Consider the following 22669-nt stretch of genomic DNA (forward strand, 5'->3'; position numbering starts at 1 on the left):
GTACACTTATGTCTGCATTTTTATTTTGTTAAATACAAACAAAATTATAGCAGATGTGCTGCCACGTGTCTGGCCAGAGAGAATACCAATTTGTTTATTAGGTAGTTCAATGAAAGACTTCAGTTAAGAGTGAGAAAGAAATGTGTTCACGTTTGCAGTTTTGTCCTGTTGTCCTGGGTGGCTGTAGGAGGCAGAGCAGGTCACCTACTGATCGGAAGGTTGGTGGTTCGATCCCTGGCTCCTCCAGTCTGCATGTCAAGTATCCTTGGGCAAGATACTAACCCTAACTTGCTCTCCGATGCATCCATCAGAGTATGAATGTGTGAATGTACTTAGAAAGCACTGAGTATAGATAAAGTGCTTGTGAGAAATGGGTGAATGAGGCATGTTGTATAGAGCACTTTGAGTACTCCGGGAGAGTAGAAAAGCGCTATATAAGAATCAGTCCATTTACCATTTATACAATATTTAAAATTTTTTTTTTAAAAAAACTCCTACATTTTCAGAAATTTTGGAGGGTTTTTTTGTACTACTTGAACAGTCTTTCTAGCACTGAGGGTTAGGGGTTAGGGAAAATCAGTCTTGGTGTTTGCCACAGACCCATCTGAGCTGAGGTTGGTCCCTGAGGTCTGTCGGCTCTAACGTGGAGATCCAGCTGCACTGGCAGGCGTACGCCCGCAAGCCTCTCCTCTTCTTCAGCTTGGTTCCAAGCTTCTGACGTTCCGGCATGTTGTTCCTGCCGGCAGAGAAAGACAGACAGTGAACTTTAATCGTTACAGGGATAAGACCTTACCCTTCCAGCTGCAGCCCTGCAGACAGTCTGCTGGAAGGACAAAATATCTGACATGCACAGATGAAAGTGAGAGAAAAAAAGGATTCTTGCCCTTAAGGAACTTTTAAGCTATGATGCCAAAGTATAGCGACAATAAAGGAATCTTTATCATATGAAACACACTGGCCGACTGGTTCCATTTCTGTGTTTCCAGCAGCTCAGGCAGTGTTTTCATCACACAGCCTCTGACAGACTTCACCAAGGGGAAAATCTAGCAGCTTTAGAGACAGTTTGTAATTTAAAAAAAAAATGTTCTTTGGACACAAACACCACTTTAAACTGATGTCAGTGTTGCTCTGTAACTGGTAGATGGGTACACTCAGTACCTCAGTTTGCTCACAAAGCAACCTCAATTTGTGCAGTCATGGAATCCACAGGATGTTGGAAACAATCCTTTGAGTTTGACACAATGCCATCACATAATTTCTTCAGAGTTGATACAACCGTCCGTTTTAATGCATCACCAGAGCTCTTTGTTATGTTTCAAGAAACCAGTCTGACATGACTTTTGCTCATGCTGGAAGCAGCCACTAAACATGGAAAATTATTTCCTTATAAGAATGAACATGATGGATGACAATAGGGCGACCGTGGCTCAGGGGGTTGGGAATCGCATCTGTAACCGGAAGGTCGCCGGTTCGATCCCTGGGCTCTCTGTCCTGGTCGTTGTGTCCCTGGGCAAGACACTTTACCCTACTGGTGTTGGCCAGAAGGGCCGATGGCGCGATATGGCAGCCTCGCTTCTGTCAGTCTGCCCCAGGGCAGCTGTGGCTACAACTGTAGCTGCCTCCACCAGTGTGTGAATGTGAGAGTGAATGAATAGTGGAATTGTAAAGCGCTTTGAGGGTCTCGAAAAGCGCTATATAAATCCAATCCATTATTATTAATAAACAGAAAGGCTGCAGCATTCCAGTAATTAATTAAAAGTAGATAGAAGTTAAAGTACACTTCTACTTCTTTGTTTTCAATCATGTATACACTGTTACAATGATGTATCCTCCATGACAAATATCATCCATATAGTAACCTTTCCAAAAACACAAACAATAATACCAACCTATACTGTGTCAGTTTGGGTTAAAGTAGGGGCCCGTTCTTCGTACCTCGCTAAGTAAGTTAGCTGGATTTGATTGTTGACGATTTCGCGTGATCTTGGATCGTTCGGTTCCCCGAAGCTCATCCGGGACTTGCTGTCATAGCAACAGTAAGCGTAAACCTGCTCGGGAGCAGGTTTACTTTATGTAAACAGGATTAGATCGCGGCCACGCAGGTATGTCCGCTTCATTCATACGAAAGCAACAGCGATATTCCACCACTGTTTCACCATAAATAAATAACATCAGTGTAACTAAAGATAATGCAGCACTTGATCCTTTTATTGATTTCATACAGATACATACAGGTCATTTCCTAAAAAAGGGAAATGTACTATTAACATTCTATTACATGTATGTGATTATTACAGATGTAATTCATATTTCAGAGTAGTAATTGTAAATTACTTCGTGTAATCAAGATGAGAGACCACGGCTATAAAAGCGAAGGTGGATTTGGGAAGCCTGTCGCAGTCATATCCTGTCCGTTTACGCGACCAACCCATTGCGGAAGGTGCAAGATTGATGAGGAGAGTTTTCAGAATTCAGCGTATATTGCGGGACAGACAGGATCCTTTAGCTCAGCGCGACAGTGTGCTCATAGAGAGATATCGATATTCCTGTGAGGGTATTATTCACCTAACCAACTTGTTGACGAGGGGGTGCAGGACCACCACCTGTCTTTTTTTGCTCTGCCCTTTTCTTGGTTGCTGTTATGAACAAACAAACAGATTATTTCAGGGTCTCTTTCCAAGAGACTAAAAGCAATATAAGTGATAAATATTACCATTCTGTAGAATATTCTTATATTTCACTTTTACTTGTTCCCATGTTCTAGTGGGTCCTGTTGTGGCTCTAATGTGAAAGGGGATATAATATAACATATTATAATATAATATAATGTAATATAATATTGGATAATATAGTTAATATAGTGTGATATGATAAATCTACCCTACCGCCTACTGGTGTTGGCCAGAGGGGCCGATGGCGCAATATGGCAGCCTGGCTTCTGTCAGTCTGCCCCAGGGCAGCTGTGGCTACAACCGTAGCTGCCTCCACCAGTGTGTGAATGTGAGAGTGAATGAATAGTGGCATTGTAAAGCGCTTTGGGTGCCTTGAAAAGCGCTATATCAATCCACTCCATTATTATTGTTATTATTAAATTACTTACAAGTTTGATTTGTCAGCAACTTTCTGCCAGCCCTCTCTCCTTGCTTTTGCAGCCTTTGCAGTGTTCCCTTGCGTTTTAATTAAACTCTGAAACTCCTGAAATCCCTCACTCAAGAGTTCTTGCTCTGCTGCCGAAAAATACCGAGCGCGCTCCTTCGACATTTTCGCCGACCAATCAGAGGGTTGCCAATCAATGTTTCTACTATCGATGCGTAGCCCCTTTTACGACACCCAGTGATCTCACATTACTTCATCCAGCTGTACTAATCGTCAACAGCAGGTGTGTTTGGAGAACCGGATTAGCGAGCTCACGGTTAGCGCGATGATTTGGTCTTGGATGTGTCATTTGATCTTGGATGTAGTAACCGACGTAAGAAGAACGGGCCCCAGGTCTTTTCACTTTTACATCAGCGGATCTTACATCCGTCAGTACTGAAACTCTGCAACTTAGGAAACACTGAGTTAAAGTCCTGGCTTTAGCATGAGGAGAGAAAAAATGTGAATTTTAATATCCTTACATAGAATAACATCATGAAATTGAATGGGCTAGATAAAGGAATCAAAGTCATTCATCGGAAATAACTATATAATGACTTATTTTTTATCTTTTAAATATACAGTGATTAACAACCACCAGTGCCCACAAACTCTTTAATCAAACCTTTTCATGTTTCCGAATTTCCAAAAAAAGCTGAAAAGAAAATAGTAAAGCACATTATCATTATTTTTTGAATAGATGGATGCATGGATGATTACTTTTTGATGAAGATGCTAAATTACAGTTCTTTGTTAGTTTTAGTTGTTAAATGTCTGGGTTGATATATTTCTGAGAGGTCCAAAGTGCCGGCTCTAATTTGGGTAGAAAAACATGAATTTGGTTTGTTATTTGCTTATAAATGCAAATGTCATTTTTAGGTTTAAACAAGTCTTTGACCGATTTCTGAATTTTTTGTATTTCTTTGTTTTTATGACAGGTGGTCGAATATATGTGTTAAGCACTGCGTTAAACACTGTAATTAAATATGAAACATTTGATTTAGACATGAAAACGTAAAATCAAACATATTTAAAGTTTACACCGGTAATAGTCCAATATGAATAATCCTGACCCACTGACCTAGATTCATCTATAACAGTACCCTGATCTTCGCTAAATAAAAATGCATGCTTCTGCGTGACAAATGAATACAGACAGTCATTAACATTACGCTCAAGTGTACTTAACATGTATTTTCCTCTAGCTTTGTGCTGTTTGAGGTTGATGTTTTTTTAACTTCTGCTTTATGCTTGAAATAAAATCTGCGTCATGCAGGTCACCCCATAATAATTTATGAGTAGAAAATTATCCAAACAATTCTAAATTTGCATACTGTGCCACTCCCTTTTGCTTTTAAAATTATAGGCACAGCAGACATGCACTTCTATCACTGTTAATGTCCTGGTGTAAGCCTCTTAATTAAGAAGAAACAACAACCGTGTGGGTAGTAATGGATGCATAAGCTACACATGACCAGGCAAATGTCAAATTAGTGTGAAAGGAAAATCACCTACTCAGACCACTGAGGACAGAAAACACGATATTCCTCATTAACAAATTATGGGTAAACTACTTAATGTACTATTCAGACAAAAACAATGAATTTAATTCGTTCAACACAGATCAAGTGTGAAATTAAATTACAGCTCGGTAGCTTAACCCTCCAGTAAAATGTGTTTGAATAGATTATAGCATAACTTTTATTTTAATCTGTCACCAGGTCTGTAAAAAAAAAAAAAGTAAATTTGCATGTGAATATGTTTTCCCTACATTTACATTTAGAGGCTATGAAGTGCATATGTACATGCCTCCGATGTGATGTTTCTATTAATTTTTTTTTTAAACTTCACCTTTTGTAGCTGAAAGGTCGAAACTCTACTCCTAACGGACTGAAGCTTTATTGAGGATAACACTGACGTGATGACATGAAGGGCAAACTCATCATCCTGAGTGCTCCTGAGTGCTTCAAAGTGCTCTGAACCTAAAATCACACTAAAAGTAAATTGCACACTTGTGGAGTAAAAACATTGCTAAGTGCTGACATGCCATTGGTGTGGACGTATATCTTTGGGTATATCCTGGTGTGAAAACTTGACACATTTACAGCCTTCTTAACATCTCATAATGTCTTTCCAAGCACTAAAAGCCTTCTGGACACATACATTTAGGTTTCCTGCACTTTCCAGTGAAAAACACTTTAAGACCGTCTTAAGCTTCACAGAGCCAGCTTCACCGTTTCTATATACTCTGGAAACCTTTCATAATCAGAGGATTTCTGGTGTTTTACCCGCACACTAACAACAACTCATTTAGATGTATTAGATCTTTTGTGTATGTACTTATATATTAATTCCGATATTACTCATAAATCACCACCTACCCACCTACCTATCGATCGATCTATCCTACATGCATATCTGTGTTGTCTTTCAGAAGGAAACTATATAGACCCAAGCACCAAACAGCTCCTCTATTACAACTTTATATTTTATGTCACGAGATTGAGAATATCTCCCTTCTACTTAGCAGAAGTTAGGTGAAAAGATGTAGAAGACAACTTTGATGGGCATCTAAACAAAAGCCTTTTTATCAAAAAAAAAATTGAAGGAAACATTTTCTCTGCAGTCTTCAAGACTACAAGGCAGCAGATCTAACCACAGCCACATCATGCTTACTATTGTGGGAACCACAAGTTTTTAATTCCCAGACTTCCATGCAAATAAGCTCACCATGCAGTATAGGCGTAACCCCATGGGAAACATGCTTTGCTTTGGACAAAGACTGGATTTAAAACTGTAGTTACATATTTGCCTAACAGGTGAAAGACCCCTCATATGAAACACCAATCTCTTGGGCAGCTGTGTCAGGAAGGGCATCTGCTGCAAAAATCTGCCAGATTAAGCGTGTGGAGATAACTGCTGTGGTGACCCATTGTGAATAAGGAGCACCTGAAAGTAGCTTTATGTGTGATCTAGACATCTACTAAACTTTCACCTCTGAACCACAATGAACATGATTTTAATCTCGACAGCTCTGTACCATTTACACACCCTTTCAGACCCATAATCAACAGAAAATTGCTCAGTGGGATATGGATGACTGGCTGAAATTAGGTTGAATTCGTGTTAGTGTAAAGGCCTGAAATGCCAACCTTTCTCTTTTCAACTCAATTCAGATTTATTTTTAAAAGAGACTTAATCCACAAAATAATGTCCATAGACATCTGGTACATGGGGGAGCAATTTTTCTTCATTAATGAGGTTATTTTGTTTCCATTGTCAAAGTGAGAATATGTCTAGATTGAGTTTCCCTTATTCGGAAAGGATCAGATGGAATGCTTTAAGATCACATTGCCAACTGATGCAAATCAATTCCGTTTTTGAGGAATTAAGGCAATTTTATAAGGATGGTACTGGACCAGAATTTCACCATCAGCTAATCTACTAACAAATTTGACTTCAATCAAATCTCCAATAATATTAAAAGAAATGTAGAAACAATCATGAATCAGTGTCTTAGCACCATCAGCCCTAACCCAATTTCCCTCGGGATGAATAAAGTATTATCAATCAATCAGTTTACACCTACGTATTTCCAGCTATTGAAATGGAAGAGAATCGATCAACTTGAAAAGAGAAAGTCACCTGCAAACAGTAGAACAATGCAGTCACACCATGTGCAGATACAAATGCTGGCAACGACATCATCCACACTGTAGGCTCTCCATACATTCGACACAGACGTTAATCAGCCTCAGTGTTCAGTTAAACCCTCAGTTCCTTTATTTATTTATTTATTTGCCTTTACAGTAGCTCTCAAACTTTTACTCAAATACTTACTTTACTTAAATAATGGTCAGACACCTTAGTCTCACTTCATACTTTTCACCTGATTATCCGTGGCCCATTAGTGTGACCCGCCATAGTCTAAGAACCGCCGCTATAACGAGTGACAGCGTCACCAGAAGTCAACCTTTGCCCCTCCTGTAGCTGCACGTGCGGACAAAATGACACCATTACCCGTTGTAACATTAATGGACGTCACCTGTGTGCTGTTATCTGAATGGTATTCTACTGCTTTAGTATTAAAATTATGGAAAGCTCATTTCTCACATCATCATCCATCCATCCATTCGCTTCCGCTTATCCTTTTCAGGGTCGCGGGGGGCGCTGGAGCCTATCCCAGCTGTCACAGGGCGAGAGGCGGGGTACACCCTGGACAGGTTGCCAGTCTGTCGCAGGGCTAACACACAGGGACAGACAACCATTCGCACTCACATTCACTCGCACATTCACACCTAGTGACAATTTGGATTATCCAATTAACCTATCCCTACAAGCTGCATGTCTTTGGACGGTGGGAGGAAGCCGGAGTACCCGGAGAGAACCCACGCAAACACGGGGAGAACATGCAAACTCCACACAGAAAGACCCCGGCCTGATGGTGGAATTGAACTCAGGACCTTCTTGCTGTGCGGCAACAGTGCTAACCACCGTGCTGCCATCACATCATCATAAGTAGATAAAAGCATGAGGATGAACCTGTTTGTGTAGTTCAAACTGCATTCACAATATCACATATTACTAATTATTTATGTCCTCATGAACTTTGTTTTCATATATTTTCTGAGCAACAGAAAGAAATCTATGAACTGGGATGTAAACACAAGCAACAAGAGTAAAAACAGACTGGTGCTTGTCTGACAAGTAGCACGACTCACAGATAACTAAGACATTATGTGAATTCTGTCAAGAGAAAGTTTACAGAAAGAAAACCTAATATGCTCACATTTATATAACTGTGATACTCAGTCTGTAAGCTTGTACCAGCAGTCTGCTTAGTTTATAGTTTTCTGGAGAGGCTTAACAAGGGTGTGGGAGTAGGATAGTGTGGTTGTTTATATTCTAGTCACAAAGATCTGCAGATGCTGAGTTGTTTCCATTGGGGAAAGATAACTGCTCTTATCAGTCATTAGGACTGTGGGTGGATTAATGAGGGCTGACCATGTTTTACAATGTGCCCTGTTCTACTTTACTCAGAGTTCAGCTCGTCTAGAAGGAAAAAAAACAAAAACATATACATTTAAAAGTAGCTCCACAGAACATTACTGCCCCCGTCTGGTCAAGCACAAAAACCCAATAAATCTTGAGAAAAAATAATAATATAATTTTCTTAAAACGCATAAACATTTAAATTCAATTTTTATGCCATGTGATTCGTTTTTATATTGCGCCAATTCAAAAACGGTCACCTTAAGGTGCTTTATGTGGTAAAGGTAATGACACCAACAAGTTCACTGTCCCAAATATGGGAACAAGTGAAAAACACTGTTTTGGTCGATGTAGCCATTCCATGCACTAAGACTGAAATACTGAGATACTGAAAGGGTTCTGTAATAGAGCAATGAAAGACTTTTATAATTCACTTACATACTTACAATGTGAGTAGACTATAATAATTAGAACATTCATTCAATATCCCCAAAAAAATCCAGCCTTCCTGACATTATATGTGAGTAAGAGTTGTGGATAATTTGGAGTCTCACACTTAACAAGGTTGGTATTAAGATAAACATCCAGGAAATTCCTTATAAAATAATAAAAGGCAGCACAGAGGCTTTTAATACTGTAAAATAGGATTTCATGACTCATTCTTTTTTTTTATGTTATTTGGGTACAAATGTGTTTGCTCATACTTGATTGGCCAGTAAAGCCTCATTCCAGATGATGATGTCCTGTTCAGAGTTTGTTTTTTTTTGTCCCTCTGCTGCATTAATAAAGTGGCCTCATTCAGTTTCACACTGTTACCTGTCAGAACAAGGCGCACAACTCAGTACGCGCACATCAAACAGCTAAAGTCCACAACAACTGATCTGCACTTATGTGTAACAGACTACTTTATCACTGCTCCCTGGCTTTGCGGGGAAGGTGGGGTGAATACAGTTGAAACTCACACAGGGGATCTCAGTGTGTGTGTGTGTTATGGATCATCAAATTGATGCCACATAAGTCGAAAAAGTGGTGAGAACAATGAAATGCTGTGCAAATTCACTTCTGTACAGCCCCACTGGTACTGGTTTGTAACCTAGGATCCCCAATAAGGACGACAATAAGTGTGTGTGTGTGTGTGTGTGTGTGTGTGTGTGTGTGTGTGTGTGTGTGTGTGTGTGTGTGTGTGTGTGTTGGGGGAGGGGGGGGTCACAAGATAAAACCGGTAGCAGGTTTAAAAATATGTATGGCAAATTTATAGACAAATATATCCTTTTCCTTGCAAGTTTTTGTATTTTGTTTTTATGTGTTCAAGAGGAAAAATGAAGCAGAAAAAAATCAGTTTTATCTGAAAAGTGATAAAACAGAATAGCTTGAGTCTCAAGAGACCAAGCTATTCTAGAGACTAAAATGCCAGAGTGGGGTCATTTTATTATACTTTTTCTGATGGCTTTACTCGTGTTTATCTCACCTCTAGTGTTTCATTTATATGTGACAGATATTCTAAAATGTTCTAATAGACTTAAACGTGACTGAAAACTAGAATTATGTAAAAAGTAATCAAAACATTTTCATCATCAACTTTAGCAACAAGCCTTATGCAGCTGCACATCCTACTATTCTAAGTCATCATAATTCCTGTAAAAAACTACGAAAGTTTCAATGAAAAGTTGCAGATAGAGTTCAAATATTTAAAAATAATCACTGCTGGGCTCGTAAATTATCCCGATCAATCACTTGAAGGTTATAGGCTGACCAAAAACCAAAGTTTTTAACAAGTACTAGCAGAGCACACTAAACTGCATATACAGTCTGTAGAGGCTAAGCTTGCGCTTGAAGCCAGTGAGGTGTTCGTGTGTCTACCTTAAATACATTCCCATAGACACACCATATGTAAAACACAAAAGGTGACCACTAGCGCCATACATAAGGAGCAATTTAAATCTGCTACTCGTGTTCCTCTTTAAAACTTCTTTAATCACGCATTTTCTTGTCAAGATGAGAAAAACATGGCATCGAGCCTGCAGACTCACCTGAGGAACAGGTAATCACAGGTTGAATCCCACTCACAGTCATCAAACATCAGCACCCGAAAGTCGCAGGATATACACCTCAGCTGGTCACATGATCTATTGGTATACAGTCAGTTATTATTTGCAATAGGCAATGAATACACACTATAGGTAATCACTCATTGGTCTATAATCATTTGAAAATGCACCGTGGTATAATTTATTTAAACTAATAAAAAGTATGTTGTGGATCCTAGAGTTCTACATCTTTATAAACCAGGACCAGACGAGACCTGACAGACGCTCTCAGTATGAAATTACTTTTTCACACCTCTTGGATGCGGCTGTTCCGACACCATTTGCGACAGAGCTCCCGCCAATAAAAACAGGACAGCACCTGGATGCAGAACACGCAGTGCAGATTGTGTCCAGACAAACAGAAAGAGCAAGAAAATCAAAATCCTGCATAAACTGGATGCACAGCCTGAACAAACACACAACCTGGTTGTTGCTTTTATATTTAATATAAAGACTTTTATCTGGCCACTGATACGCTTCCACATAATATGTTACTGACTTTTATCTTGGTTAACTATCCTTCATACACGGATTTAGTAAATATCCAAACTTATGGCACATGTAGAAATGCTAACTCGGAGACAAATGCAGTTTAACTTCCTTGCATCCTGTGATTATTGCATGCCTGCATGTTTTTGTTGTTTGTTTGTTTTTAATTTTGAATAAACTAAAAGACTTACTTTCTTCCTCCTGACTGAGATGGAAGCCTCTTTTCCACATGTGGCCCTTTAGGAAACTGCTCAGCCTAAAATGAAAGGTTAAAAAAAGAAAAGAAAAAAAGAGTTATTTCTTTCTTAAACTGTGAATAGAATTCAACCAAATAAAACCTACATTTATCGCCACCTGCTCCTCCCCATCCCTCTTGTGTATGTGTAGTTATAATCAAGTAGAGCTGTCACAAAGAGGACATTTGAAAACCCAGGTGTATGTTTATGGCTCTTACTGTTTATTCATAATGCAGGTAAAGACTTGGAGATGAGACAGGTGCATCATAATAATGTCTGACTGTGAAGGCAGAAGCTGAACCTAGATATCGGCACTTTACTTTAAGTGTTTCACATAATCGTATTCTTCCACCTGCCTCTTCTTAGAACCCGCTCCTGGTGCCTGAGCTGCATCCTCTTTGTACCAAACGTAGCTGGTCACAGCCAGTTTTAGTGTTGTGGGTCAGAGAGACCGAGTTTCCCTCTGTCAGAGGACCAGAGCGGCTGAGTCATGTGTTATTTAGAGGATCTGAAAAATAATTTGGACATAAGAATTTGAGCCGTACCTAAATTAATAGATTTTGCCCCCACTTGAAAAAAAAAATCCTTTGAGTATCTGGTTCTCCAGCTTGAAATGCTCCGATGTGTTTACCTGCTGGTCACTAACTTTCTTTTTATTGGTCAAATTGGTTGATCATAGCTTTTCTGTTAAATTGATGCTGAACTGAACAATTTCTAAGGCACAAAAGCAAAACAGAGGAAAAAATTCAACAAATTGCATTCGCAGGGAACTACAGTGTATTAGGAACAGATATTTCCTGTGTGTGTGTGTGTGTGTGTGTGTGTGTGTGTGTGTGTGTGTGTGTGTGTGTGTGTGTGTGTGTGTGTGTGTTTGGGGTTCTTTGTGGCAGCAATTTATTTAATTAGTGTAATTGTTTCATATAGCACATTTTTTGGCTTGGTCTTGCCTAATAAGTCAACTTGTCACATCATCCATTTAGTTAATAGCTGACACACATTAAATATTTGGAATTTTGTTACTGGAAACTGTGTATCCTCTACTTTTATTATATATTTTCCCTCACTTTCTGCAAAATTAACACGATTAGCTAATGCAACTCCTTTGAGAATAGTTTCAAACAATAATTTTCTGTTTTTTCCCCTCAGTATACCTGTCTATCAGCTCAATTATCCAAGTTAAGGCTACTACCTGCTTCATTCATTGGGCACTGTAAGACTGTGGTTCTCAAACTGTGGCTCATGAACAATCAGAGTACCGTACTTTCAAGCAACATTAGAGATTTATCAAAGTAACTTAAAGTTTTACCCTAAAAAGCGGTTCACTTCTTATAAGAATACACTGCGATGGTAACTTGTGCTGCAAATCAACACGTATAAAAATCACTTTTTGCTGACCAATCAGTTTCCTAAAAAGCAGTGACCACAGAAAAGTGGCACCTGGTGTGCTCTTCTGCAGCTGTAGCTCATCTGCTTCAAACTTTGATGTTTTGTGCATTTAGAGATGTTCATCTGCATTCCTGGTCTCACACAAGTGGTTTTTTGAGTAACTGTTGCCTTCCATTCAGCCCACAGCCTTAATCCTCTTACCTCTCTGGGTCAAGGCATTTTGACCCCGAAAACTGCTGCTCTCTGGATATTTTCTCTTTTCCAGAAAATTCTCTGCAAAGATGGTTGTGTAAGAAAATCCTAGCAGATCAGCGTTTTATGATATACGTAGACCAGCTAGACCCAGACCATGTCACCAATGACTATGCCACATTCAAAAATCACTAAAATCATCTTTCTTCTGATTCTCTGCTTGAACTTAAGGAGCTTGTCTAGACCATCAGCATGCTTAAATGCATTGACTGTATGCCGTGTGATTGGCTATTTAGATTGGATTTGCATTAACAACCACTTGACTGGTGTATACCTAATGAAATGGCTGGTGAATGTATATAGGGCCTTCCAAGGCTTACTGACTAAAGCACTAAACCACACATATTCCTATCAGGCACTGCTGACAAATGCCGGGTTGACTTATGAGGGTAATAACTACCTTTGTGTAAGTGCTTAACCTGAATGCAGATATTGAGATAAATAAATCTTGACATTTTGAACTTACTCTGTGGTCCTACACGAAAACAAACATGTGAAGTGAAACTAGTTGAATAAATATGCTTATTGCTAAGGCTTGATAAAATCTCTGGGGCATGCCAGCCTGAGGGCCAACACCAGCTCTTGGTAAGATTTTATGAGGATCCTGAGCCTGACAAAGAAGAAAGAACAACTCTGCATTTCATTCATCCACTTCATCACTTCAGACATGATACAGCAGTGCAAAATAAGATTATGGGACCACAACGCAAGATTAAGTCTTCCTAACAATTTCAGATACAAGCAGTGCCAGCTCAGCATCAGTTAAAAACTTAAAGTATATGACAGCAGTGTGCCCCTCAATCATATGCAAGACTTAAAAAATGTTTTAAGGTGTAATTCACTTCTTGTAATTCACAGTTCTCTTTCCAGAATTCAGAACGGGTTCAAGTCAATCTTACCTTTGGCTGAGGGAAAGGACTGCAGTCTTCCTCCTGTAATTCCTCCAGCAGGGCGTCAATATCCTCAGTGACACTGTTCACTGACCGTTTAGGCTTTGTGGCACTAAATCAGAAACAAATACATGGATTAGTGTCTTGGGGTTGTAGCAGGTGCTGGTGACAGATATTAATGACTGTTTTTAAGAGCAAACCTCTGTATCTACAATAACCCATATTCTGCATATTTCGGCAGTTTCTAGTATAATTTGAAAACGCTGAAGTCATTGAATATAAACTGAACTGATCATTAAGTTTATTAAATTGTAGCAATGCATGGAAGCTGAAGTAATGCTCAGCTAACTTATACCTGACATGTGCTAGCCAAGTTAGCTTTGTTTACCCGTGCTTTTTCTGTCCGTCTTTGTCTTTCTCGTCTTTTCCAGCCACATTTGAGTTGGTGCGAGCCGCTGAGGACGCGATTGAAACGTTGCGACAAAACTTTTTCTCGACTTCATCCAGCAACTCGTCCAAATCTTCATCATCCATCGTAAAGAGTTCCTCCCACAGAATGCTGTACCCCCACCCCAGCTAATCAGCACAAGCTAGCGGCCGAAACCATGAGAGCGTTTATCGTTGCTAAGCAACAGCGGAACATAGCGGAAGCCGAACTGCGGAGTCTTCAAAATAAAAGTCTAAATCGACTCATGCTCAAAGAAAGCTTTAATTTATACTTGACATTAGGTATTACATTAGGGATTTGCCCCAGAGCCTCTGCTTGTTTGCAGATGTTTGTGTCTACCTGACATATGTAGGTCAGGCATGAATCTCCTGGACTATGATGTTTGTAGACAACAGTGTTATCGATAGTGAGAGTAGGGACCTGATAAAATAGGGTCTGGAGAAGTGGGGTCATTGTTCTCTAGAGAGATTGCGAATGAAAATCAGTAGAAGAAAGAAATACTCAAGATAGCAGTGAGACCCCCAAAAAACCCCATACAGGAACACACACTTTGTCTAACCTTTTTTCAGGTTAAAGTATACTGATATCTTACAGGTAACTATCAAATAATTACATTTGACAACATGGGCGCGCAACTTCTATTATATATTGGGATGTTTATTTATAATGGGATATTTATAAATAGAGCTATTTGTATTTATTAGAGCTATTTGTATTTTTCTTGCTGTGTTTTATTTCATTTAGTTGTACAGCACTTTGGTCATCTGTGTTGTTTTTAAATGTTTATAAATCTCAGTCATGATTTTGTTCTGTTTTGTAACTCTTTAATATATTGTGATGTTTCATTAAGTTTAATTAGAACGCTTATTTTATTAATAAATTTATTTTGAAAATGTGACAGGATGTACTGTTAGTTGTTCTTTCGTTGCTTATAACATTAGAACAACCGTTTTTAAACTAATGTAGGCTAATTTGTCAACAATAAAATAGTCCCGTCCTTTGAAAACCCGAGAATGTAGAATTGCAAATTGCATTTTAAAAATAAATAAATAAATAAGCCAAAAAGATTCGTTGTCGGCAGGATTCGAACCTGCGCGGGGAGACCCCAATGGATTTCTAGTCCATCGCCTTAACCACTCGGCCACGACAACCGGATGGAGCAGTACCTTCAAATTGCACGTTTTTAACAGGCCAAGTTAGTCTTATACGAACGACAGAATGAGTTCCTTTGGTTCATAGCGTAGTTCTACTGAACTGTACTGTACAAAGTACAAGTACAGTTCCGCAGAACTACGCTATAGGAACAGGTGTATTTGTAGATATCAGTGGTGTACTCTGTATTTACAACAGTATTTGCAACCGATTTCCCTACTTCCCTTAGTTGAACAGCTCTACACACCCACATGCTGTAGTCTCACATTACAGTAGTTACTGCAGTTTAATTTGAAACCGGTGTTCCTTAGAATGTGAAAATATCCAACATATATTGTGCATCGAGCTGTAAAAAGGCGCGAGGTCTGAGTTTTACAAGAAGTGCTGCTTTGAAAAAGTCCCAACCACTCAAACACGGTGAAGTGTGAAGACGGCGGAAGAAACTTGGTTAACCTCGTAGTTGAGTTATTTAGGGTCAAGGAACAAGTCTGACTTCCTGCTCATTCAACATTAAAGAAAACCCAAGTCGTATTCCCGTATTATGAGTTCAGGTGCCTTCCCATCAGGTGCAACACTTTTCCGCGAAATTTCCTGAAATCAATTAAGACTTTAGGGAGTTCCACAGTTTTATGAAAACAAATATTATACTAAAATAGAATACTACTCTCCCTGAACACTCACAGAGCTTGATACAATACTCTTCAGGTTGAGGGATTGCCCTGCTTCCATTATGACACATAAAATATATTTAGAAGCTTAGCATTCATCCAGCGGCAACTTAATTCCATAATATACAGTGAATTGTATGTATTCATCTATATAAAGCTTCCTTAACCATTGTGTCAGCCCTCCCTTCACTTCAGATGCAGCCATTTATCTATCTATCCACTTTTTAAATGCTTATCCGGTTCACATGAGCCTGTTCCAGCTAACACTTGGCATTTTCCCAGGACAAGCTGACAGAGGTGGTTCACCTCCAATTCAATTCAATTCAATTTTATTTATATAGCGCCAAATCACAACAAAAGTCGCCTCAAGGCGCTTCATAGATACAGAGAAAAACCCAACAATCATATGACCCCCTATGAGCAAGCACTTTGGCGACAGTGGGAAGGAAAAACTCCCTTTTAACAGGAAGAAACCTCCGACAGAACCAGGCTCAGGGAGGGGCAGCCATCTGCTGCGACCGGTTGGTGTGAGAGAAGGAAGACACGATAAAAGACATGCTGAAGAGAGACAGAGGTTAATAACAGATATGATTCAATGCAGAGAGGTCTATTAATACATAGTGAGTGAGAAAGGTGACTGGAAAGGACTGGACTCCAGCATCGTCCTGTTGAGAGGAAGCAGTGCCATGCTGCCCAGCTCTTCACTTCATTTATTAGCGTCTTCTGCTCCTCTGTCATGCAGCGTCCCACAGGGCTCAATTTTAGGGCCACTGCTCTTTTCACTGTATCTACTGCCTCTGGGTTCTATCCGTAGAAGGCATGGGATATCATTTCATTGTTATGCCGATGACTGCCAAATTTATTTGCCACTAAAACACAAGGATGGCATCACCATAAAACCTCTCTTGACATGTCTAGATGACATTAAAGCTTGGTTGGCTCTAAACTTTTTAAATTTTAATGAAAAGAAAACAGAAGTGTTGGTGTTTGGACCCAGTGGTCCCTGTGAGTCCTCCTCTGTTGTTTTAGGATCCCTGGAAGTCTATTTTAAATCTGTTGTTACTGACCTTGGTTTTAAGTTGGACAGTGATTTTAAATTGGACAACCAAATCGGAGCAGTGGTGAAGTCCAGTTTTTATCATTTAAGGCGACTGGCAAGAGTAAAATCTTTTCTTTCGAGGCAGCACCTTGAAACAGTGATCCATGCTTTTATTTCTTCCCGCCTGGACTACTGTAACTCACTTTATGTGGGGGTCAGTCAGTCATTGCTCTCACGTCTGCAGCTGGTTCAAAATGCGGCTGCACGACTCCTAACAGGAACTCGAAAAAGAGAGCATATAACCCCCGTGCTAGCCTCTCTGCACTGGCTGCCTGTGTCTTTTAGAGGTAATTTAAAAATTCTTATGTTTGTTTTTAAATGCCTTGCCCCGCCTTACCTCTCTGAGCTTCTTCATCCCCACATACTCTGTCGGTCTCTCAGGTCAGCTGACCAGCTGCTCCTGGAGGTACCGAGATCCAGGAGGAAGCTCAGAGGGGACAGGGCCTTCTCTATTGTGGCTCCAAAATTATGGAATAATTTGCCCATGCATGTTAGAGAGGCCCCTTCACTGTCCACTTTTAAATCACATCTTAAAACCCACTTTTATTCCTTGGCTTTTAACCTCAGTGAGACTTAGTTTCTCTTTTAATTGAAGTAGTTATTTAATGAATGATTTCACTCTTCTTTTATTTGTTTTTTATTTATATCTCATGTAATTTTATTTTACAGTTCCAATGTACAGCACTTTGTGTCAGCTGTGGTTGTTTTAAAGTGCTTTATAAATAAAGTTGATGATGATGATGATGATGATGTAACTTGTCTAACTACACTTTCAAGTTAGGAAGGTTTGTCAGGTGCCCAAGATGCAGTTTAACAGCTGTCATCTTAGAAGTGTTAGTGTAATAACTCATAGATTAGCTTTTCTAACTACTCCTATTATCACCTAGTTCAGTTTGTAGTAAATTTACTGGCACTGACTGGTAGAGTGGTTTTCTACTCTGAGAACACTTTTACACTACAAACTCCATACACCAATCCCAAACCAAGCATGTTGCCCAACAACACTTTAGCACGGAGACTCAAGGAACTGGAGATCGAACAACTGATCCCACAAGTTATTAATGACCTCTTATATTTTATGTCAGAGTTTGGAAAGCAACAAGGAATGCCCAGAGTCTGTCCAGGAGAGGTAGAAGCTTCTGAGTAATTTCTGACTTCCAAAGTCGGTTTCTGCACCATCAGACATAAATTGTTAGACACTAATGTGCTGCACTTTAGTTGATGAACAGACCCCAAAAAGCTGCAGAGACACAGATCCAAACTCAAAAATGTATTTATTTAATATACAGGCAGTATTTGGGAGATCACTGGTACTGCAGATGTGTCCATATAGTGTTTTTTTTATGCATTTTTAAACTATCAACAACACACATTAGGAGAAGCACATACACATAAGAAATACCAATGTATTTCTTATGTGTATCATTGAATCAAAAAAGTATCCATGAATCATTAATTGAGATACAGAAAATAAAGCAATAATTTTCTCATGTTACGCTGACTGAATGCAGAATATCAGTGTTCCCATTTCTGTCTCCTTTTGTTTTCAGTATAAGAAAGTATATATATATATATATATATATATATATATATATATATATATATATATATATATATATATATATTCTTTTTCTGTTGAAGATTTAGGCAATATACATGTTGCTGTGGAGCAGCAACAAAAGAACTTTTATGTCTGTTACCAAACACGTTGGAACGAACAGGCGAAGACCTAAATGTGGACATAAAAAATAAGAAGTGGACCGATAGAAATAAATCCAGACTACACTGACCCGCTCTTAGGACTTTCCCCAAAACAAATGTCACGCTAAATGCAAATAGATCACGGGTGTTCCTATATGTCATCATGTTTCACTTCTTCTTTAGAAGGTCACTTTGTTTTTTAACATTTCAAGTGACAAAAGTCTCCTTTTTTTGGTGTTGTTGTTCTTGAAGGTCATTTACAGATGTGGTACTTCCTGAGAATAATTCTCTGAACATAATTTTTTTTCAAGTTACAACATTAATAAGTCAATAATATAGATTTAATCCAGAAAATCACTTATATAACAATAGCTTATTAAAAGGTCTGCTTTAAAGAAAGAAAACAAGAAAATATGAGAACATAAAACAATTAACAGAATCCAGAATGGTAGTTTCTGTCATGGCTCAATTAAAGCAGGTAGTTTAAAGTAATTTTCAGTGTGGACACTTTAAACTTGTAGGAATGCATCCATCCTCTGTGTAAACATTAGAATTCTTGACAAACACATAAAAATACAGATCCTCTTACTACGGTGGGACATTTCAGTCTCATGAATAACATCAGTGCCTTTTACTCCTGATACTCACACATCTTCCACTACATGACTACATGTGCACAAACAACGCAACTGTGAACCTTCTTGGCTCCATCCTGCACAGTCACTGTTTGCCTGACTTGACAGTACAGTTTTTATATGTTTGTGTTTGTCTGCCTGCAGAAAAACGTCATTTTCTTAATAAAACTTTTAGCTATGGGGCGCAATTAAAGTAATATCACCTGAAAAATTCAGGTTTTTACAAAATAAATGTGAATCTTTGACTGACTGCTCATGCAAACTCACTGTCTTTCTGTCTTAACCAGTGGCTCTTTTATATTTAACCCACAGACTGACCAACCGACGTCTGATTACTGGACCTGCTCTTTGAACCAGATCACCAGTTTCTCCAGCATCTTGGCATCTGTGGAGATCCAGCTCTATATCTGACTTTTCTGATGATTTTTGAAAGGTTGTCGCATAATCTTCCGATTTCCATCAGTTTCCACATGTCAGGGCAGAGTGTACTTATTCTATTGGCCAACGTTAGTCCTCATCTTTACACACAGAGTATAGTTTTTGTGGATGGTTTTGGACCCAAAGTGTAGATCAACTTCAAGTCTTTTGGTTCCACTGGTTTGTTCAGGAAAAAATCTTCTTTTGTTATTTGTTCTTGCTGTTGTTGTTTGTTTCTTTCTCTCAATCCATTCGTCAAACAAACCTGTGGTGGAGATATGGGAAATACATTTAGATTAAGAATGACCAGCATATGCATATTGTTTGAGTATGTTTAAAGATGATCATTACAATCTTTTGGTAGTACAACAAAATGATTATTAGGTAAGTTGGGTTCTAAGTGGATGCACATAATAGAAATCTCTTGTGGAAAATCTGTTTAAATATTAGTGTGTTTATATATAATTATCCTCCATTACTTACGTAGCTTATGAAAGACAGCAGAAGTGCTATCATTATCACTACGGAGGCGAAAAGAATCAAGTAATCATCTCTCTCCAGACTTTCTGTGGGAGCAGCTGGACAATCTGAAAATGAAAACACAAATTAAAGTTACTCAAGTTTGAACTCACTTGAACTGTACCACACTGTGCTAGCTCAGGTTGTGAACCTAGTCAGGCTATTCTGCATACAGGAAACTCCTGTGTGGCTGGATTTTGTACATTTTTCAAACTTTCATATCAGAAAACTCGAGGTGCACTTTGCTGTAGATATCTAAGGAAACATTCCCTCTTGTTTGGTATCCCAATAAATCTGCTCAGACTTTACCAATGAGTTTTTCTTTGTCTTTCTTTGCTAAAATATAGAACATGGTAAAAGCTGAACATCAGCATTAGCCACCGTAAAAGCCTTTAAAAGCTTTTCCAAAATAAGCTTCTTCTGAACCAGCTTTTGATGGAAATCTAATGCTCTTGATGTTTTCCAAATCATGTGCTTGACAGATGATTCCCACACTCTATGCCTTGGGCCAAAGAGTGATAGTTTTGAAAAGCTGATGCTCAAAATATAACAGTTGATTCAAGTTTGGAAGTTCTCCCTGAGTCAAATTTCAGTCATGGATGCCTCAGGGAACTTGGGAAAGTTTGGGAAACCTGTATGTTGAATTTGCATGAGCACCTAAAGAACCCAGAGACAACTGGGACAAACGTTTACCTGCCAGCACCAGGTGAACGTAGCCGTCCTGGTTTTGCTCTCCCACAGGTGCTGCCAGGTGACACATGTACACGCCGGCGTCACTGCACGTTGTGTCGGCCAGGAGGATGTCGTGGGTCTCGTTGACCAGCGCCACATCTCTCTCCACGCCATCGTACCATCTCGTCGTACCATCTGGGAGGTCTCTGGTCAAAAGGCCATTACGAGCAGACGATGGGCTCTCTGAAACCTGAAAAAGCATCAGTCCAGTGTTAGAGTCATGTGCCTGATGAATGACCAAACAGGATCTGAGACTAGACAGCCAAACCAAACACGCCTGATGTCAGTGTCATTATCACTTCTGTTAATGGAAAAAAATGCCACTACTATAAATAGCACTTCTTCTTTTTAACTTTTAACCCATTAACCACAGTTACTGCACACCCCATATTTGAGTTGAACCTTGTAGTTTTAAGCAAAAGCCTAAATATTTAACCAGTTCATAAAAACAAGGATTAAAATAATCACCAGACATGTTTATACTGCCATTCTGACCTTTATACACCACGGCTGAGCAGTGTCTTGTGACCAGCAATAATCTTTATGACAGTATAAGAAATAAATGAATAAACCTTTACTGTTACTTTCACTGCTGCTTTTTACTTTACCCCTACTACTTTTAACATTACTGAAATAGAAGAAAAAGTACATTTTGAGTCGCAGGTAATTCTACTTTAACATTCCTAATTAGACTTTATAGACTAAAGAATTAAGTTGTAAGTATGGCTGCTCTTGTTATTACTGCAGCATACTCATAATGTTACCCAGTTGTAGTGCTGTACTTTGTGTTTTCATTGTTATAACCTTTTCATTATGTGATTGACTACAAATATTTTGACTTTCGAAAGAAACGAAAGTGATATTACTTTGCAGTAATCTGCCAAGGAGAGCCTGACATGTTTTTTTCTTCTTAAATGTGCAGCATGACAATAAAAATAAATTGTATTTGTATTTATTTGGTTATTTAATTGATTTTTACCTTGTACCATCTCACTGCAAGGTACTGGACTCCGGGCTTGAATTTCGCTTTGCACGGAAGGATAGAGTCTTCACCCGAAAGGACCACGACTTCTGGTGTGTCCTCCTTGACAGCTGCACCCACAGCGAGGCACACGCCTGAGGAATACAAGAATAAGATGTTTCTCAGTACACGTATTTATTTTTCTTTCAATACATATAAACATGCAGCTCTTGGTTACAAACTATACCATACAGCTATTCGAATGTACAAACTCTAATAATATAACGTTCGACTAAAGTAAACTGAAAAGACACTCACCCTGCGAGAAGAGCAGAAGACAGCCAAGGAAATCTGCAGATATCATCTTGTTGACTGAATGTTTAGAAATCGAGAGTGAGGAGAACTGTGCCCTCAGCCTTAAATGGGGTTGTAGTGAGAAGGAAGTGGGGAAGGGAAGGGGCGGGGCGGATGAGCGCGAGGTCTCATTCAACTGCTACTCTCACTTAGTGTAAAGCTAAAAACAATGAACGCTGTTCTTATCGTCCTGCTATGTAAGTATATTAGAAATGGTCTTGTAATGCATTTTACTGTACGTTTAAGCCAACCCAAGCTCTCAGTACGTTGCGGTGAGGTACCGGTATGTAATATCATTTTTTTAATAAAGCGACTTTTTATTCAGATGATTTTGCAACATCGGCATAACAACAACTTCGATTTCGATTAGCATAACCAAGTAAACAACATCCTATGTCTCCAAATCTTATGTTTCGCTTCACCGGAGAAAAAGTAGAGAAAGTTTGTGAAAGTCATTTTAGCATCAGCAGACTTAAAGACCCTAAAGATCGAACACACGTTTGTCTTTCGTGTAAA

The 22669-nt window shown here is 39.0% G+C and overlaps 2 protein-coding genes and 1 non-coding gene across 3 annotated transcripts; all 3 read right to left on the reverse strand.

The window, feature by feature from the left end:
* Positions 1 to 475: 475 nt before the first annotated feature.
* Positions 476 to 14090, reverse strand: cfap418 (cilia and flagella associated protein 418). Its single transcript, XM_026186013.1, has 6 exons — positions 13856 to 14090; positions 13477 to 13579; positions 10895 to 10959; positions 10468 to 10533; positions 10158 to 10253; positions 476 to 736 (listed from the first exon to the last, which is right to left on the reverse strand). The coding sequence occupies exons 1-6, from the start codon at positions 13999 to 14001 to the stop codon at positions 577 to 579; spliced, it is 636 nt and encodes a 211-aa protein (XP_026041798.1). The 5' UTR covers positions 14002 to 14090; the 3' UTR covers positions 476 to 576.
* An 894-nt stretch (positions 14091 to 14984) lies between these two features.
* Positions 14985 to 15066, reverse strand: trnas-aga (transfer RNA serine (anticodon AGA)). Its single transcript has one exon. It is a non-coding gene; the product is annotated as a tRNA-Ser (tRNA).
* Positions 15067 to 18471: 3405 nt separating this feature from the next.
* On the reverse strand, positions 18472 to 22209 carry LOC113032690 (CD83 antigen). Its single transcript, XM_026185723.1, has 5 exons — positions 22118 to 22209; positions 21818 to 21954; positions 20800 to 21028; positions 20071 to 20174; positions 18472 to 19852 (listed from the first exon to the last, which is right to left on the reverse strand). The coding sequence occupies exons 1-5, from the start codon at positions 22161 to 22163 to the stop codon at positions 19691 to 19693; spliced, it is 678 nt and encodes a 225-aa protein (XP_026041508.1). The 5' UTR covers positions 22164 to 22209; the 3' UTR covers positions 18472 to 19690.
* Between the last annotated feature and the right edge of the window lie 460 nt (positions 22210 to 22669).

This window comes from Astatotilapia calliptera, chromosome 11 (assembly GCF_900246225.1).
Source record: "Astatotilapia calliptera chromosome 11, fAstCal1.2, whole genome shotgun sequence".
Taxonomy (NCBI): domain Eukaryota; kingdom Metazoa; phylum Chordata; class Actinopteri; order Cichliformes; family Cichlidae; genus Astatotilapia; species Astatotilapia calliptera.

Coding starts and splice junctions, on each gene's coding strand:
- LOC113032690 (XM_026185723.1), bottom strand. CDS start 22,163: ATGATATCTGCAGATTTCCTTGGCTGTCTTCTGCTCTTCTCGCAGG. Junction 21,955..22,117: donor TCTTCTGCTCTTCTCGCAGG/GTGAGTGTCTTT, acceptor TGTATTCCTCAG/GCGTGTGCCTCGCTGTGGGT. Junction 21,029..21,817: donor TTGCAGTGAGATGGTACAAG/GTAAAAATCAAT, acceptor ATGCTTTTTCAG/GTTTCAGAGAGCCCATCGTC.
- cfap418 (XM_026186013.1), bottom strand. CDS start 14,001: ATGGATGATGAAGATTTGGACGAGTTGCTGGATGAAGTCGAGAAAAAG. Junction 10,254..10,467: donor GGAACAGCCGCATCCAAGAG/GTGTGAAAAAGT, acceptor GTATACCAATAG/ATCATGTGACCAGCTGAGGT. Junction 737..10,157: donor TGTGATTACCTGTTCCTCAG/GTGAGTCTGCAG, acceptor CTCTGCCGGCAG/GAACAACATGCCGGAACGTC.